The 20,101-nt window shown below is 40.5% G+C and overlaps 1 protein-coding gene across 1 annotated transcript in view; it reads left to right on the top strand.

Moving 5' to 3' along the window:
• ANKFN1 (ankyrin repeat and fibronectin type III domain containing 1) overlaps positions 1 to 20,101 on the top strand; it is a 155,212-nt gene that overhangs the window by 50,074 nt on the left and 85,037 nt on the right. Inside the window, exon 6 of the mRNA XM_089508231.1 lies at positions 17,079 to 17,176. Coding sequence (XP_089364357.1) covers positions 17,079 to 17,176 — 98 coding nt within the window. The remainder of the gene's footprint in view (positions 1 to 17,078; positions 17,177 to 20,101) is intronic.

Below are 20,101 nucleotides of genomic sequence, written 5' to 3'. Positions count from 1 at the left end.
TTTATTGTTTTTATGTACAGCACTGTGCAAATCTACAGTTCTATATAAATTATAATAAATGACCATAAATACTGCTTCATGTAGCTTCCTGCCTTCTAGGATTGCAGGGTGGGGGTAGTATGTGATCATTGCAGTGATGCCATGACCATAAATGTGAATACCAATTGAAGCCACTTCTGGCTTCTGAGATTGGGAAGGATTTGTGATAGTTGCAACAATGCCATGACCATAAACAATATTTACAATGTCAAAAGTCTTGCTTACAATATCATAAATACTGAAAAGGCTTTCAGGCCAGGTTTGGTGCTTCTGATCAATTATATAAATTAATATAGCATAACAGACAGAAAAAACACTTCCACGTGTATAGATTAATTGAGTGACTAATGATATTGTGACTATCTCATGCATCAGGTAGAATATATGGTAAGAGATGTTTTGAAGGGACATGCCTGAAGGGAATGGTTGAATTAGAAGGATAGGTGTATTAAAGACCTTTAGACCCCTTCTCTTTTTACCATTCCTTGTGATATAAGATTAATATCTGGTGGGTATCCAGGCTTAATAGCTCAGGAAGTTGTAGTCCACAGTTTGTGAGTAACACTGCCTAGATGTTTGCGCAAGACTGTATAATTACCATACATATGTTTTGCTAAAAAGCCTGATCTTAGCTAGCAAGATAGAACTCATCCTCCAAAGGAATAAAGACCTGGAATGAACACAGTCATGTAGACACAGAGGGTGTTTTGATATCTAAAATAGGCTATATAAATGGGTCTAAAATACAAACAAAATGAAATAATGATCCGATGTATAATATAATATCCAAAACAGTGCATACCTATTCTGGGTTGTAGGTATGTCATCCAGAAGACTACATGGGTATAGAACAGGAATGGGGAATATATGGGCATTCCAGATGTTTTGCAGCAATTCCTATCTTTCTGAGCCAGTATAGACAATAGTGAGGAAATATAGGACTTGGAACCTAGCAACATTTGAAGGGGCACATATTCCCCATTCCTGACATGGAAAATGATAGTTTATTCACCAGTGAAAACAGAGAATAATAGTAACTGTTTAACAATATGTAAATTCAAGGTTTGTAATCAAGTTCTGTTGTTGACCTTTATCTAGACGTAAAGCTCCAAAAACAAGTTCTAAAAGACATGGAAGTTTTAAAGCCCAATGCTACCTTGTTCCAATGAAGTTTTTCAGGACTTCATTTCCAAAGGTCAGAATAAGGAAAAGCTGGATGACCAAGAATTTATTCCAGTGGAACATTGGCCTGGTACAGACGAGACCTGAATGACCCTCATCACGTGCTAGGGTTGCCTCAGGGCGGAGCGTGCGCACGCCCCACAACCCTAGAACGTGATGGCGGCATAATCATGGCAGCTTCCCATGATGATGTCATGCATGCGTTGCGTCCAAATGGCACAGCGTGTGCGTGACGTCTCCGCGCCTCCCCAGGCCACTTATGGCAACCTGGGAAAGGTGTGGGAAAGAGCTCCGAAATGAAGCTCCTTTTGGGTGCCGCCTCATTCCCGCAGCAACTAAACGGCTGTGGGAACGATGCCAGGGAGAAAGAAGCTGGGCAGCCCCTTTCTCCCATGTCTGCACCTGTTAGGGTGTCCTGGGGCATGAAGCCCCAAGGACACCCCTTTTTGGGACCATGGAGAAGCAGCATTTTGCCACTTCTCCGTAGTCCCAAAAAGTGCTGGATTGGGGCCTCTGGGCTACCAGTGAATCTGACCTGACCCCAATACGTGGTGCAAAGGGGTGGCTGTACCACACCTTTGATTCAGGACTTTTCAGTGTGGGCCAAATAAAACGGCCTTCCCTTACTTTCACAGTGAGCTGCCCAGAGAACTCGGGCCTTATCCCCAAATCTGGTGCAATCATTCCAGGCAACACAGAGCCCTATCAGCACTGAACCCACGTTATATCAGCCTTAAAATGGATTTTAAAATGTCGCTGTTTGCTCCAGATTTTGTGGAAATTCTGGTGTTTCTTACCACCATTTTCCACAATGTCTGGGCCAATTACCAGCCCAGAACAGTGACAGGAAAGGTTTTTCCCTCCTCACCACCACCACTTGATCTGAGGTCAGAAATGAGGTACCCAGCCATGTGATCAATTGTAAAGGGTAGAGCTGGGCACCTTGTTTCTAACCAAAGATCAAGCTATTGTGTGCTATTGATGGCGGTGCAAAGCAACACAGCAGTGACACATGTGGACATCTAAATGATGTCACTGCAGAGTGCCCAGGTGATAGGGGAACTCCAGGGTGGCTCCGGGGGCAGAATAGTAGAGTGTCTATTTGGAGGCTTGTACCTGGCGTAGGCCAGTAGCGTCACTGGTGCAAGCAGTGCGAACCACATCAGGTGACACCTCACAAAAGGGATGATACCCTGGTGGGGTCCTCCTCCCACTGCCACTCCCCTCTCTGGAGCCCTCTTGCATTGGGTATCTCCAAGCCTGGTGATGTCAGTGGTGTAGATTCGCCCTCAAATTTGGAGCAACCAACTTGGATCATGTTCTGAGCAGTCAAATGATGAATTGGGTCCAAACCCAGATCACCAAACTGGCCCCTGAAACCAAATTGGCCCCCAACCATTTGAGTAGCAGGTGTGCCATGCCCCTCTTCAAACACTCCTATACAGCTGCTATCCCAGAGCAAGACACAACAGGGATCATGCCAGTTCCTTTCCCTCTTATTCTTTTCTCAACTAGCTGCATTTGCCAACACCAGTGTTCTTGACCTACTTTTACTTCTCAAATCTAACTCTAGGATACTTCAGTTAAAGAACATAGTGAGGTGGTAGGGTGGGAAAACTAACATTTAGGAGATTTAAGTTTTGTTTGGCTTTAGCATCATTATATAAGCTATTTACTTTGCTTTCAAGCTGTAAAATGTTTTGAATAAATGAGAGAATCATATGAGGTAAGGGTCAAGCACTGCCCTCCTTTCTGCTACTTTCCTGCCCTAAAGGCACTTTGAAAGAAGAAAGGACTATTAAAGCTGTGTTACATATGGCCAGGATATAAAAGGTAACTTGTCCCCATAGGGATTAATCTTTGGTTTACATTTTGGCTGCTTTATTTATGCATAATTATTGCAACATATTTTTTATCTTTAAAAGCCCTGTGTTCAGGAAGAGCCTTGATGATGTTTCACATTAAAATAATGTCATACTATTATGAGCATTATAATGCATTAATAAGACTATTAATAATTAATGGGTCAGATGGATAAATATTAATTAAGCATCTTTCTACCAAATTACAATTCACAGTTTTAAAAGCATCAAGTGTTTTGGATAGCATACTTCTCTTATTAATCACATACGTGGTTTTCTGTATTCCCAGTAAACTGGGTTGGACTGAATAGATATGGTATTGTTGGTCACTCGCTTAAAACCAACAGATAGGAAAACATTTCTGTGTGTCACCATTTAAGCTGGAGGTCAGTGGCATTGACCCCATCAGTGCTATCTTCCACAGGCTCCTGTATTATGTGAATTTTAAAGCTGCATTTGTTTTAACCTTTGTAAGCCACCATGAGTCCCACACTAGGAAAGGGGCATTAGATGGATAAATGAGAGAGAGAGAGAGAGAGAGAAGGAAATAATAGGGCTTTGACCTCCCCACATCTCTCCTCTGCCTTTCCAGGACTACCTTTGAGTCCCACGTGAGTTGAGAGCATTCTTCAGAGGAAAGGGAAGGGATCTACTAGATAAAGAGCTGGGCTCTTCTGTTTTCCAACCAGCCCAAACAGAAGGGGCCAAAAAAAAAAAAAATGTGTGCCTGGTACTTTTTGGAAACTGGCAGGAGCAGAGCAAGGATCAAGAGGGTAGGAAAGCCAATGAGAAGGATGCCATGAGAGGAGAAACCAATGGGGCAGAGAAAAACAGTAGAACATCCAGTGAAAAACAGTAGGACATCCAGGGGAAAACTTCATATTCAAAGAATTACATTGTTTTAGCATTACTAGTTTGCCATTCTGTGAAACAGATGCACTGTTGGAGTAGTCAGTGAGATTGCTCAATCACATTGGCAGCCAGTTTGTGATTTTTGTGACAGTTTCAACAACACTTTCACAAACTCCCAAACATCCTCACAGATGCAGGAAGGTTACATAGCTCTGTTTTAAGCCATGGGTACCATGGCTCATCCTACAGAGGAAAAGGACAAATTATATCCTCTTCATTCTAGATACAGAAACCATCTAGGTTGGCAGGTGAGGATTACTGCAACATGGCAACAGAATAGCATCCTCCAGACCAGCAGGCTAATTGAAGGGAGTTGGAAGCACACTCAACTCTGTCCTTCAAGAGGCCACTGTCAGAACAGAACACAGAGAAGCAGAATGGTTCCCAGTTGGCAAAGGGGTAAGACAAGGTGGAATCCTTTCACCCTAGCTGTTCAACCTATATGCAGAACATATTGTAAGAAAAGCAGGCTTGGAGACAGAAGGAGGAGGAGTGAAAATAGGAGGAAGGAATATCAACAATCTAAGATATGCAGATGACAATAATTCTAGCAGAAAACCTCACAGACTTGGAATAATTGTTAGGGAAGATCAAGGAAGAAAGTGCAAAGACAGACTTACTGTTGAACATAAAGGGAAAAAATGCCCATGGAGAATTTACATAAATTAAACCTAGACAATGAAGAACTAGAATAGTAAAAGAGTCCTCATACCTGGGATCAAACATTGATAGGAATGGAGGCTGCAGCCAGGAAATCAGAAGAAGATTAAGAATAGGGAGAGTGGCTATGAAAGAACAAGAAAAGATCCTAAAATGCAAAGATATACAACTGAGCACAAATGTTAGAATCATACAAGCCATTCTATTACCTGTTGCCATGTATTGATATGGGAGCTGAGCAATTAATAAAATGGGAAGAAAGTCAATTCATTTGAGATGTGGTGATGGAGAAGACTTCTGAGGATTCTGTGGACAGCCAAAAAGACAAACAAATGGGTCCTAGAGCAGATCAATCCAGAAATCTGAGGCTATCATACTTTGGGCACATCATGAGAAGGCACAACTCACTGGAAAAAACAATAATGTTTGGAAGGTTGGAGGAAAGTAGAAAGAGAGGATGGACTCTATTAAGGAGGTAGCAGGTATGAATTTGCAGTAACTAAACAGAGTAGTGGAGGGCAGGGAGTCTTGGAGATGTTTCATTCAAAGGATTGCCACTCGAAGGCAGTTAAAAAACAAAAGTTACCAAAAAGGCAACTTTTTATAGGAAATTGTGTTACCTGTGTTTTCTGAGGTGAAACCTCTGAGGCATTTCCCAAATAATATGCATTTTTTTAATTGTCTTCCTTGGTGATTCAGTCCTGCAAAAGTTGGATCAAATGATTCTGCTGATGTGTAAGAGATGGCTGACGAGGAGAGTGGTAACCGATCAAGCACCTAATCCCAGACTAGACAGATCTGACAGTGAGAAAATCTCCTCTGCTATGTCATTATGTATGTCATTATATAACACTAAACGACATTTAAAAGATCACTGTTTTTGTTTGCTTTTGCCTCCCTGAGTTCTCACTCAGAGGTCCTGGCCAGTTGCTGTGGCTTTTGATTTCCATCCTTCAATTCAAAGCTAGGTCTTTTGTCAGGGAAAGTGGAGATTTTGCTGCTGAAGAGGCCCCATACTGAGGAGAGAATTTCTTTGATCCCTGAATATATTATAGGAGTATTTTAATAAGAATGGAAGGATTTACAGAGGAAAGTTGAAGGGGAACTAGTTCTAAGTACTAAATGTGCCTTACTGAAAAAAGTCTCTGGATTTTTTGTTTTAACTTGTTTGCTCTTTTATAATATTCTAAGGTCCTTACGTTAAAGTATTCCATTTCATGGAAGGCTTATATCAGAATTGCTTCTTATCGGAAGATGCTGTGAAAATTTTCATGTCATCAGATTGGGTGACAGGTGGGTCAGGAGCACCGGAAGAGCCTGTGTATATGCATTTGAGAGAAGTTGTTTGAAGCCATATGAACTTGAGAATGATAAGCAAAAATGGTTTCTGAGTCAGTCTCTGGGGCTCTATTGACAGCACCAGTTTGTGTATTGCCAGATCATAGATGGTACTGTTAAATGTAGGAAGAGGTCTTCACCTGAATTCACAATGTTGCAAATTTCTCAGTAGATATAATACAAAGAAAATTCATTAAATGTCTTATAAGTTTATTAGAATGTGAATTGAAGGAGGTAATTTTTAAAAACTGCTTTGCTGCAATTAGAATTGTCACTGAAAGTTCAATGAAAGTGAGATTCAGAATAGATGCTTTTCTTTGGATAAAAATGTCAGATAAATCTTGAAAGAGAACAAAAGAGATACCGCAGATAACAAGGTCCCACTGAAATAACTATGAAATAATAATTTTTGAATAACAATAAAACTTAACTGTAGCAATGCAGATTGTTGTAATATTCCAAATTGTTAGTTATTCTAAAAATGACTTATTGTTGCTGCTGTTGTATCAAGTGGGATCTACAGCAAAATGCACTGGTATCCTTGCTTTTAAAGTGGATTATTTATCTAAGTGTCCGATTCTAGCAGGCATTCTCTCTAATTAGGACATGGTACTATGACCCTGCTTTTTCTAAATGACAGTAAATCTTCTGTGGCTACTCGACATGGAGGGGTTGAAATGGATCTTATTGGGGAGTCCTACAAATACTGGGGTTTGGCAGAGTATGCAGAAACCTTGCTTCTGTCTCTTAGTAGTGTCATTATAAACTTGATTGCTGTTCACCATTTGAGTTTACAAGTAGAGAGAGTAAAGGTTTATTATTTATAATAATCATTATCCCCTTTGAAATAATAATAATCATGATGATGATGATGATGATGATGATGATGGCAAGACAATAGGAGGAGGAGGCAGGAAGGAGCTAGAGATTGGCTTGTAATAATGAAGTCAACATTCCAGCAATGCAGTACTAAACCATAAGGTTTGGATCTTCTGTTCCCATAAGCAGAATTCCTCTTATGGCTAACCTCTGACTGGTAGAAATGAAGAACTGATTATCATCAGTTCACCCTTTCCCTGTATCACCATATATCCCTGCCCCCAATAGGCTCAGAAGGTTTGGCCCACCCTCTGGGATAAGCTGCTGGGTTTGCAAGGGGATGACAATTCATGACTCAAGTCAATGTGTAATACAGGCCCAGTACAGACCGCGGAAATGGGGCGGTCCACAGCCACCCCTTTCTGTGGAGGATTGGGGCCAGGGCCCCAATCCAGCGCTTTTTCAGGCCACAGAGAAGCAGCAAAATGCTGCTTTCCCGTGGCCTGGAAAAGGGGTGTCCTTGGGGCTTCGTGCCCCTGGACACTCTGAGATCCAGAGCCATGGGGAAAAGGGGCCCTTCGGCCCCTTTCTCCCTGGCATTGTTCTGGCAGCCGTTTGGTGGCTGCGGGAACGAGGCACACTCCCAGAAGGAGATCCATTTCAGAGCTCCTTCTGGTGCCGCAGCCAGGCTGCCGTAAGCGGCCTGGGTCAGCCCAAAGACGTCATGCCTGCGCCGCACCATTTGGATGTGGCACATGCGTGATGTCATAATAGCGACACCCATGTACACAGGGCACCGTCATTATCATGCCGCCAGAACATATTAGGGTTAGGGAGCGTGTACATGGTGTGTTCTCCCTAACCCTAATACTGATGCTGGTACACCGCTTGTTGGCATTCTGTACCACACCATAGTTTATCAAACCCAGCACAGCAAACAGCATAGGGAGAGCTGGCATTATGCCCTCCTCCCTTGCAGAGGAAAACGTTAACTTATTTTCTTAAAAGCTGCTGTGGAAGTCATCCACATAGACTGAGGGAGAATATTATATAACGGAAAATATTACATTGGGATAATATAATAAGGGAGAATATTATAGCTGAGAGCTTAACTTTCACCAGGGAATTTACACTGGAGTATTATGACATATTTGCAAATAATATGCAGTATATGGAGACAATCATATAGGTCTAACTTTCAACACTTTGGGAGAATTACTAAGATAATGTACTAGAAGACCACAGGCATCCTTTAAAGGAACAATATAGTTGTTAAGTGAGTTCACACTTGAGCTTAAGTGCAATATAGTAAAGAGGTTACATTTTTATGAAGGAAGAGGGCTCATTTTCCCTTTCCTCTGACACATTATGCAACTTGCAAGAAAAGCAAGACTTTTATGTAGGGCTTGCATGGTATTTCTCCCCTGTTTATGCCCTTAAAAGGCCAACTCATCAAGACCTGATTTGCCTTAGGAGTTTCAATATACTGCAATATTTGCAAGGTAAATGTCTGGACATACAATTAAAATGAATCAGGTGTTTTCAAACTGTGATGTCTGATAACATTATCTGGTATAATAAAAGACCACTCACAGCACTTGAATCTCTACATTTGACAAAGTCTGAAAGATTGATTCCAGATATTTACTGCATTTTGATATAGAGAAAACATAGTTATTATCTTAGCCTTTATGTAGCACTCGGAAATTGATCATTAAATTTCAATTTAAAAATCAATAGAAATAATTCAAAAAGAAGTAAAAAGGAGCTGGTAGTTAGGCACAAATTCATGGCGTTTGTTTGAGTTCTTTCATTGTGTAGCAATATATAGAGCAGTCATACAAATCTCCACCTTTATCTTTTGAATTTGGCAGTCTGGATAAACAATAAGCCAAAAGGCACTTTCTTCCAAATGTGGCAGAAATGTCAAATGATACAGACAAAACTTGTTGGCCTTGTCCTATTTAAAATGTTTAGGCAATATTTCATTGCATTTGGGCATCTGTATGCTGATATGTAAATTAAATCCCACGTTTGCTTCTTATTTATTGTTAGCAACTAAGGCTGCATCCACACTGCAGAAATAATCCAGTTTAACACAATAGTCTAATACATTGCAATACAAATTCTCAGGAAACTATTATGAAATAGGAAATATTTCCAATTAGCCAAAATATGCATGTTTGCTGTAAATGACAGAAAATTAATAGCAATCCTGTACATGTCTAATGCAAAGTAAGAGTGCCCGATAGAAGCCTCACATGGTATTTGTACACGTACCTACAGGGGACTAAACCCTATTAGCTGAGTAAACCCTATTAGACACAGGCTGCATCTGCACTGGAGAAATAATTCAGTTTGACACCACTTTAACTGCCATGGCTTAATGCTGTGGATTTCTGAGAATTTTAGTGTGTTGCGGCACCAGTTCTCTTTGACAGAGAAAGCTAAATGTCTCACAAAACTACAGTTCCCAGAATTCCATAGCATTTAGTCATGGCAGTTAAAGTGGTGTCAAACTGGATTATTTCTCCAGTGTGGATGTAGACATAAGGGCTATCTTGACATATCATTGGTGTGGCTTTACTAAGTGGCTTCATGAATGGTAGTCACACCTTTTCTTTATGTCATTTAAATGACATTCTGCACCTCGTGGGCTTTTTTGCCTCTTTTTTGGCTTTCTTTTCTAATTCTTTTGTTCCTTTTTGAAACTGACTTAAAAAAAACGTAGGTGCTGCTCAACAGGTGTCTAATGTGGTTCATCTGGTCAATGCAGTTTGGTTCATTTGTTGGCATTTGCTCATGACATGGGCTGTGATGTTAGAAGTGGATGAATCCTTTCGCTTTCCCTCTCTTTCAGTTTTGCTTTGGTTTCCACTTACACTTCCAGTTTGGGCTCCTCCTTTCTGGTTTTTCTTTTAACATTCTCTAATAAGAGCTCTTAAAGACATGGGAGCACCACTACATTGATAGTCCTGTTGAGAAGTCTGTACTTAAGATGATGATGATGATGATTGTAAACCGCTCGGATTCCCAGTGATTGGGAGGTATATAAATAAATCCTATGATGATGATGATGATAATGACAAGAGGCTACTGTTAGAACAGAATATGAAGAAATGGAATGGTTCCCAATTGGCAAAGGGATGAGGCAAGCTGCATTTGATTTCCCTATTTGTTCAGCTTGTACACAGAAAATATCATATGAAGAGTAGGTTTAGACTCAGAAGAAAGAGCAGTGAAGATAGGAGGAAGGAATATCAACAATCTAAGATATGCAGATGACACCATACTACTAGTGGGAAACCTCATAGACTTGGAACAATTATGAAGGAAGATAAAAAAAAGAAAGTACAAAGGCAGGCCTATTGCTGAACATAAAGAAAATAAAAATAATGACCATGGAGGATCTACAAAAATTCAAAAATTGATCATGAGGAAATCAAAATAGTTAAAGATTTCCCAAATGGATCAAATGTTGATCAGATCAGAGACTGCAGTCAAGAAATAAGAAGAAGACTAGGAATGGGAAGGGCAGCCATGAAAGAACTAGACAATATCCTAAAGTGTAAAGATATACAACTGAGCACTAAAGTCAGAAGCATCTAAAGCAGTGGTTCCCAACCTGTGGGTCGGGACCCCTTTGGGGGTCGAATGACTCTTTCATGGGGGTCGCCTAAGACCATTGGAAAACACCTACTGGTATTTAATTACAGTTATGAAGTAGCAACGAAAATAATTTCGTGGTTTTGGGTCACCACAAAATGAGGAACTGTATTAAAGAGTCACAACATTAGGAAGGTTGGGAACCACTGATCTAAAGCATGGTGTTCCCTGTCACCATGTATGGATGTAAGACCTGGACAGTGAACAAAAGTAACAGAAAGAAAATAAACTCATTTCAGATTTGGTGCTGGAGAAAGGTGCTGAAGATACTGTGGATGGCCAAAAAACCAAACAAATGGATCCTAGAATAGATCAACCCTGACCTCTCCCTGAAAGCCAAGATGACAAAACTGAAGCTTTTCGTATTTTAGCCACATCATAAGAAGACATGACTCATTAGAAATTCTTCCAATATTTCTGATGGGCAGATAGGGGTCCATAGTAGGAGAAATGTATGCAGATATACACAATGAAAACATACCACATATTAGAAAACCTATCTGTTATTAATCCTTTGTAGACTTGAATATGGCAGATTAATTTCTTTATGAGTGTAATTGTCTACAAGCTATATATATCTGGGTGATATCCAAAACAATCTGGGGAAGATTTCTCAGCCTCATTTTTTATAAGAACCAACAGGATGTCATGGTTTGAGTGTTGGATTAGGACTCTGGGAGACCTAGGTTGAAAAACCTGTAAAAAAGTAAAGATAAAGTTTTTCCCTTGATATGAATGGCTAGTCATAACCAACTGTAGGGGGTGATGCTCATCTCCATTCCTAAGCTGAAAAGCCAGTGTTGTCCGACGACTGCTCTGGTGGTCATGTGGCCAGCATGACTGCACTGAATGCTTGAAATCCCTGTACAACAGTGGAAACCCACTGGGAAACCGTGGGCAAATCACCCTCTAAATCTCAAAGGAAAGCAATGGCAAACCACCTCTGTATAAATCTGGTCAAGAAAACCTTCTGACAGGGTCACTATAAGTTGGAATCAACTTGAAGGTATCTAAGAACAACAAAAAAATTTGTAACAATACTGGAACAAAATAACTCACCATTACCTTGAATTATCTTGCTAAAATGAAGTAATGTCACAAGGAATATACTGTATTTTTGTGTGTGCATGGAAAGACCTTCTCTAGTACTCAAAACAAATTCTGGGACTCAGAATTCTTTCATTCTACTGTTTGATGTTTGCACCAAAGTTTCCAATGATTAGATCTCAAATTGATCTGGCAAGGCTGAGAGCTTGCACATAGGCCTGCGTCAGAACTCCTGCACTGCACTCCAACCCATCATCAAGGGCATACATGAAGAGAGGTTTAAAAATAGAAGCATCAAGCTGAGACAGAGCATGACAGGGAGCCAATATAAATGTAAAGACCTCAGCAGTGGGATGAGGAGATTGTTGTGACAGAAGGGAGTAATGAAAACAGTCACACCATAAAGGGTTGGAATAGACGTATCTCTGTGTGTGTGTCAGTCAGCATAAGACCTGGAGGCTGCAACCTGTTTTGGCTGGAAGAGGGAATAACATTTGGTTTGGAAATGCTCATTCTCAGCTTGCAGATAGTTAAAAAAGTGAGGTTGGGGTTGGGGTGGGCTGGGGAAGGGGGGAGGTGAGGGGAAGGCTTGCAGTGCTTGAATGTATACACGTATATATCTGTGACACACATGCACACGCACACACACATGCCTGACCAAAATAAGGTTTGCTAAATTAAGTATACCAGGCAGAGCTGTGACTTGTATATAACGATTGACATGGCTGTTTATTTAAAAGTCACTGCTTACCTTGGCGACTTTAGCAACCCATGCTGCTCGCTAGCTCCAGAACTTATGCCAGAATATAGAAATCCTAATTTAAAGTATGTAGCTAGCTACCACAGACCCCCTCCTGCCCAGCCATAAAGTGAAGTGTCAGATGGAAACTTGTGACAGATAAACCATCCCATGCACTGGACAAAGCTATCCTTTTGCATGGATGAGAGATAGCTCAGCTTGGCCCCATCCTTAATTCACCCAGACGCATTGGACTGGTAGATCCTACACAGAGGAAATGATACTTTGGAGAGGGATACTTAGAGCCAGATCATGGGAAAGTTAATTTTTTTTTAGATTATAATATCCTGACTCTACCAGCCAACATGGTAGATATAATCCAGTTTGACATCACCTGAACTGCCATGGCTCAATGCTATGGAATGCTGGAATTTGAGTTTTGTGAAATATTGAGCCTTCTCTTTCGGAGAGCTCTGGTACCACAACAAACTACAATTCCCAGCATTCCATAGCATTGAGCCATGGCAGTTCAAGTGGTGTCAAACTGGATTATTTCTGTAGTGCAGAGTTAGCCATGGCTACTGTTGCAAGTTGTTGTTGTTGTTGTTGTTGTTGTTGTTTTCATTTACCTAACCAAGCTCTCCTCAGGGTGGTGGACTAGATGGCCCTTGTGGTCTCTTCCAACTCTATGATTCCATGATTCTATAATTCTATGCTATCGGGTTTTCTTTCTGTTTTTGAAAACTGGGACTTCCATGTGAGCCCCAGGTCCTGGTTCTCTGAAATTCCAAGTGCCTCTTCTTCTTTGAGTTACTCTCTCTTGGCAAGGAATGCTATTAACATTAATAAAATGAATTTCACACCGAGGCAACTAGCTTTTCTTTTAGTTGGCAGCAGGCTTTACCTCTTTTGCACCAGGCAGCAAATTTCTACCTAAAGAGAAGTGCCATAGAGTTGTGACAAACTCTATGTTGCCAAACTGCTGTAAAATGAAGGTCAGAGTTGGGTAATAACCATTATTAGGATAATTTAAATATCACATCCTAAGCTGTTTCCCCCCAATGTCCTTCATGACAGGTGAGGGTGAGAGCCAACCTTCACTTCCAGTTTCACTCCCCAAGTGGCTGGTGCAGGACAACAACTTTGGATCCAGGGTATATTTGGGAAATGCCCCCCTGACACTCCACTGTTGCCTTACCCTTCACTGTGAGACAGTAACATACAGTAGTGTAAGATCTAGTGGCTGGAGGAAGCCTGCTTAGAATGGGAATACAAGTGAGCCTGCTCTACTGACCCCCAAGCCAACAGTGAAGGTAGACTCTGACTTTTCCATGAAAAAGGCCAAGGCTGTTGCCATTTTGCAGAATTAATGCAGTTTGACACCACTTTAACTGTCATGGCTCCATCCTATGGAATCCTGGGATTTACAGTTTGTTGTGACCAAAGCTCTCTGACAGAGAAGGCTTAATATCGCAAAAATCACAGCTCTCAGAGTTTCATACCACTGAGCCACAGCAGCTAAAGCAGTGTCAAACTGCATTTATTCTGCAGTGTAGATGCAGCCCAGTCTCTAGCTTTTTTAGAATGAAATATACCAAGAAAAATGTAAAAGCACTACCTGAATAAATATGTAACTTGGAAAGTAGCTTTGTTTGCCTTAGCAGCTAAAAAAATCAGGAACAAGTATATAACAGGGATAGCCATAAACTGTAAAGGCGATGACTATATTTGACAAAATTTTTAATGCATAATGACAATTGTTGTTTGTTTGTCTAGAAATCCTGTACCAGATATGAGATACCCGCATTTTAGACTTAATTTACATGTATTTTTATACTGTTATATTGTTATATGTATTGTTGTATGGTTGTGCTGTGCAAAGACCTTTGGTCAAAAGCAATAAAATTTGAACTGTGAACTACATTAGCCAGTTTCACTCTCACATTTCAGTGTTTCGAGCCAGTGAGCAGCTACAAGTATGATAGACATTAAAGAGAGCCACTAGCTTGATTGGTGGACTATGGGTTATGATTGTTCTGGAGATCTGAGGGCACCCAGAGTTCTTATATCAATACCTTTGTCCTGATAGCTTCACACTAAGGATTTCTCTGGAAATCATGCCCTATGAGGAGTGGTTTAGGGAGCAGCATATGTTTATCCTGGGGAAGAGAAGGTTAAGAGGTGATGTGATAGCCCTGTTTAAATATGTGAAGGAATGTTATATTGAAGATGAAGCAAGCTTGTTTTCTACTGCTCCAGAGATTAATATTTCTAGCAGTGGAGTCAAGCTACAGGAAAAGAGATTCCATCCAAACATTAGGAAGAACTTCTTGGCAGTAAGAGATGTTCAGCCGTGGAACACACTCCCTCCGAGAGTGGTGAGTCTCTTTCTTTGGAGGTTTTAAACAGAGGCTGGATGGCTATCTATTGGAAGTCCATTGATTGTGTCTTCCTGCATGGAAGGGGGTTGGATGGGATGGCCCTTGTGGTCTATTCCAACTCTATGGTTCTGTGACTATTTGAGGGCTTATAGAGCCCCTCCTCTTCCAACATCTTGAACACAGACAGGTAATTAAAAAGCACTAGGATTAAGCTTGTACATACGTCTGATGGTCCAACTTTGTGGACCAGTTTTGCAGCTCCCTTTCCCTTTCAACAGTAAACCCCACCATTAGAGTTTCATTCTGGTTTCATTCGTGCATGAGGAAAAAGAATGCCCTCAAATTGTTGCCCATCTTTTTTTGTGTGTGTGCTTCTGACAAGATTACACATTCCTTTTGTTTGACATTAAACAACCAAGGATGGTCTTCTCCGATTTATGTTGGCATTATAATGGAACTTGTCTGTTTTAGCAGCTTGTATACCTAGCTTTAGTTCTAAGTGATTTAATGCACAGGAGTTATAAAGCCCAGAAAATTGTGGTTTTCAATGGAAAATGTGACAGGCCATCAAGTATAATGACACTTACAGGCATGCCATAATGAAAGGCGGCTACACACAGATGAGAGAACCCCTACAAGATGTTGCGTTAACAGCCTCTAAATTTTCATAGCGGTGGCTGGAGATAGTACTATGACTCTCAATAAAGCCTGTGGTGCTTCTGTTGTTAAATCCTCAGGGAATGCTGGTTTAATGGACAGAAGTTAAAGTTTCTTTGACTTGGAAGTGCTGCTTCTCACATTATGTTTCAAAGGCAGGGTGTGCTCTCAGAAGTTGGATCAATCTCTAAAGACCCATGGAAAATATAATGTAGAATATATGTGTCACTCCTGGCCAGCCTGAAAGTAGAATCCTCATGTAAATGGATATCTCCTTCACTGCAGGGCATGGCTAAAATAAGTGAGCCAAACCAAGTTCTCAGTTGAAGATAACAATTACCCCAGCCACTGGAAGCTATACTTCTTACTCAGAGTGCTTCCAAATGAAACTTTGGCTATGTAGTTGTGCTGCCTTGTTCATAGAGGTTTACAGGAGAGCTTGATAAAGCTTTAATTTACAGCACTCCCATGTTTTCTCATTGTTTTTTCTATCCTTTTTTTCATTGCAAAGAAAGGCAAAAAGATGGAATATCTGTATCATGTATTTAAATTGTGAATGCTAAGAATGCTCTGTCTGGAAACCCCCTTAGGCTGTTAGTCCATCAAGTTCATTGTTCTCTGACAGGCAACAGCTAATAGATAGGTGAGTGACAAGTTAAGGAAGGGCTTCTTAGTGGTGGCACATGAAGTACTTCCTTATTCACCTGTTGACCTCATCAATGCATCCAACCTTATTTTGAAATGACTGGATTTAAGGAGTCACTGAAGGATTCAGGAGCATGCCAAGTGAAGATGGCTTCCCCATTCAAAGGTTGAGAAGGTGCCTTGTACTCATGTGGTATCCGTATCCTGGTCTCCCAATGAAGCCAAATGAAAGCAGAACTTTGAAATAATACTTTTTGAATTACAGCTTCCCAGATCCTTCTGACAGCATGTCTAGTGTAATGCTTTCTGGGGAATTCTAGGAGTTATCATCTAAAAATGTCACATTTTCAGGCTTAGAACAGAGTGACGTCAATAGCTAAATAACAAATGGAAATCAGTACAGAACAGAGATCAGAAAAGTTACACTTTTTGGACTACAAATCACAGATCCCTCACTCACTGATCTGGCATTTGTTTGTTTGTATGGAGTAAGAAGGGAATAGGAAGAAAGGAAAAAAATGGCAACCAGGAAAAGTAAGAAACATTATCATTTCACCCCCCAGATTCTATCAAAAGGCAGAAGCACCTGCAGAAATGTGGAGTTTGGGAAGAAAGATAGAAAGGCAAAGAAAGGAAAGATAAACTGGTGTTTTTTGATTAAATATTCCCCACTCCAAACCCTTGGATATCAAGCTGGACAAGTTTTCAGTATAATTTTTACTTCTGTCTTAATTCACTGTACATTTGGTTGTGTGGAAGTGAAGGAAATATGGTGTAAAATCAACTTACACTAAAGCTTACTAGACAAGTAAACAGCTTTTATTGGGTTGCTTGAATTGTGAATCCTATTCAAGTCATCTTCCAAGTATGAATGCCCCTTGCTGCTTTGTAGCTGGGAACTGCTCCCTTAGCTCGCCACATTCCCTTTCTTTTATCCATTTCTGTTTGCTAGAGTAAATTGGTTAAATAAGAGCAAATGTTGACTTGACCTAACTTGCATGCCAACGCTTAAAAACTTATTTTATTGTTATGCAGAAGTGAGATAAATGATGTCGCAGCAAAACGCAAATATCTCTTGTCATTGGACATTGATACCTGAATTACCTTCCTACTGTTTGTTTTGTTTTCTAGTGGAATGGAGCTGTTCAGAAGACTTTTCCCCTCCGGCTGGGGAAATCATCATGGATAATCTTCAGTCTTTGAGGTGCATCATCACTGGCCTCACAATGGTAAATGGCAAAGTCATTAATTTTGATTGCCTGTTCCCCAAACACTTGCAGAACTCCTGCTTTTGAATTTAAGCTTCTCAAGGAGAGCAGCAGAGTGCCCTTCTTCCAGCAAGAGCTGTCAGTCATTAAGTCCATTATGGCTGGTATCCAGAATCTAAAAAACACAAAGAAATGGCATGCAGCACAAGTTGTTTTATAAGTTGCTGTATTAGTGAGAGAGATCAGACTAGAAGCTGCTACTCTGTGGCTCATGGTCTGATCCCAGCACAGATAAAAAGCTTTGGGAGAGATCTGGGCCACTGCCACAGCACAGAATTAATGTAGTTTGACACCACTTTAACTGTAATAGTTCAGTGTTATGGAATCCTGTGATTTGAAGTTTGTTGTTGCACCAGAGTTCTCAGAGAAGGCTAAGTATTTCACAAAACTACAAATCCTAGAATTCCATAGCATTGCACCATGGCAGTCATAGTAGTGTCAAACTGCATTAATTTTGCTGTGTGGATGCAGCCCCAATCCTGACATTTAGGACACTATTGCATGCAAAAATAAAGCAACTTACCCCTGCCAGGATACAGTTGCTTTTGGGGTGCAGTCGGGAATTATCGCATGAAGCTCCCATGTTTGCACATCAGCTGGCTGAGTGTGGCTGGGAATCAGGATGCAGCCGGGATGCATTTGCCTGGCAGTATCAGCAGTATTTTTCATATGATAATTCCGATTGCATCCCATAAGTGACTGTATCCCGGCAGGGGTAAATTGCTTTATTTTTGCATGCGATAATCTTACTGCTCTAACAGCTAAAACAACAATTCTACAGCTCCTACTTTATTGGGAGGGGAAATGTCACTTACCACAGTAGTGTAAAAGTGTTGAGATATGTTTTAATAAAGATTAAAGGTATGTGGATGATGGACAATGATCTCCACATGGACAACCTTTCTGGCATGAGGCTTTTTTTAATGGAAGTCACCTTCTTATATCTTTGCTTTCATCTTCTGTCCAACCTTCAGAAGCTGTTTAATGTGATTTTTTACAACAGTGACAAAAAGCATTTTTAAAATTAATAATAATAATAAGAAGAAGAATAGGCATTGCTATCTGTAAGTAAAAGTGAAAGGAACAAGATTCTCCCTTTCTTCATGTTCTCCTACTTCAGCACTGTTTCTTATCCAAAACCTATTTTATCATCTTTTAACATACATCCTTGAAAATTCTCTCAGTTATGAATGCATGTGTGAACAGGTTTGTACAAAAGTATTGCTAAAGTTGTAGAATCAGGGTGTGAACATTATTTATTTTACAATTAAGAGGCTAAGATGTTAGGAGTGTTTTAGAAGTCCATCTAAATTAAATTAAATTTTAATTTTTTATTATTTCTAACGTTCTTGGATGAGATGAATTATCTAGATCCATGTCAGTCTGGTTTTAGGCCTGGTTATGGGACAGAAACAGCTTTGGTATGCTCTATCACTCCTTTCCACCTAATTCCAAGGAAGCTGTTTCTGTCCTAAACCAGTGTATGTCTGCTGTAATGGACTTGATGAGGGCAAACAAATTGAAGCTTAATCCAGACAAGACAGAGGTGCTCCTGGTCAGTCAAAAGACAAATCTGGGAATAGGGATTCAGCATGTGTTAGGTGGGGTTACACTTCCCCTAAAAACTCAGGTTCATAGTTTGGGGGTACTTCTGGATTCAGCACTGACCCTGGAAGCTCAGCTATTGGTGGTGACCAGGAGTGCCTTTGCACAGCTAAAACTCATGTGCCAACTGCGCCCATTCCTGGAGAAGTCAGACCTGGCCATGGTGATACATTCCTTGGTTACGTCCTGTTTGGATTACTGTAATGTGGGGCTGCCTTTGAAAAGTGCTGAGAAGTTTCAGCTGGTTTAAAGAGCTGCTGCCAGGCTGTTAACAGGAGCTGGCATACAACTCCCTTGTTGCAACAGCTCCATTGGCTGCCAGTCCATTTCCGGGCACAATTCAAAGTGCTGGTTTTGACCTATGAAGCCCTATATAGCTTGGGTCCAGGCTATTTGAATGACCATATCTCCCTATACATGCCCCCCAGAATACTGAGGTCATCAGGAGAGAAGTAGTATAGGGTGGCCCTTCTCTCTGTCCCACTACTCTCTCAGGTGCGTTTGGTGGGAACAAGAAAAGGGGCCTTTTCATTGGCTGCTCCCAAGCTCTGGAACTCCCTCCCTAGGGAGGCCAGGATGGTTCCATCCCTGCTGGTGTCCTCCGGTGGCAGGATAAAGACGTTTCTATGCCACCAGGCTTTCACATGATAGGGATGCTGTTTTGTTTTTGTTTTTAAAGCATTTTGAACTTTAATTTTTAATAATGCAATGTTTTTAATTGTTTGAATTGTTTAATTGGTTTTTAAACTTATATTTTGCCTGTTTTCAAGTGTTTTAACTTGGACTGTTTTAGATTTGTTGCGTCCCTGTATTAGGAGGAAGGTGGGATATAAATTAGCATAATAATAATAATAATAATAATAATAATAATAATAGGTTCAAAGTTGAAGGATTTTTTAAAAAGAATTTTACTTGTAAAGAAACACAAATACTAAAGCATAAAATTCAAGAGAAGCCAGATATTGCACTAATTGAGCATTTCTCATAGATAGTTCTCCAGTGACATGACTATCAGAGGCAACAGCAGTAACCTGTGATGTCTGCAAATACACTCACTTTAGCATTATATTTTAATACCCTCAATGAAATAGGTCACTCTCAGAGAAAAAAGAGGCTGGCAGAAAGTGTGTTCAGGGATCAAACATCCATTTTAGGAATAGTCAGGGATCCATTCCAGACATGAGATTGACTTGAAAAATAAGTCAAATTACTCATTTCCCCCCCTTAAAATTCCCAACTCTTGCCTGAAACAATCCAGGATGGGTTCAGAGGGGAAGCTTA

The sequence above is a fragment of the Sceloporus occidentalis genome, unplaced genomic scaffold, assembly GCF_023333645.1.
Source record: "Sceloporus occidentalis isolate IW3139 unplaced genomic scaffold, rSceOcc1.0.p SCAF_1, whole genome shotgun sequence".
In the NCBI taxonomy this organism is placed as follows: domain Eukaryota; kingdom Metazoa; phylum Chordata; class Lepidosauria; order Squamata; family Phrynosomatidae; genus Sceloporus; species Sceloporus occidentalis.
This window is presented reverse-complemented; position numbering and strand designations above follow the sequence as displayed.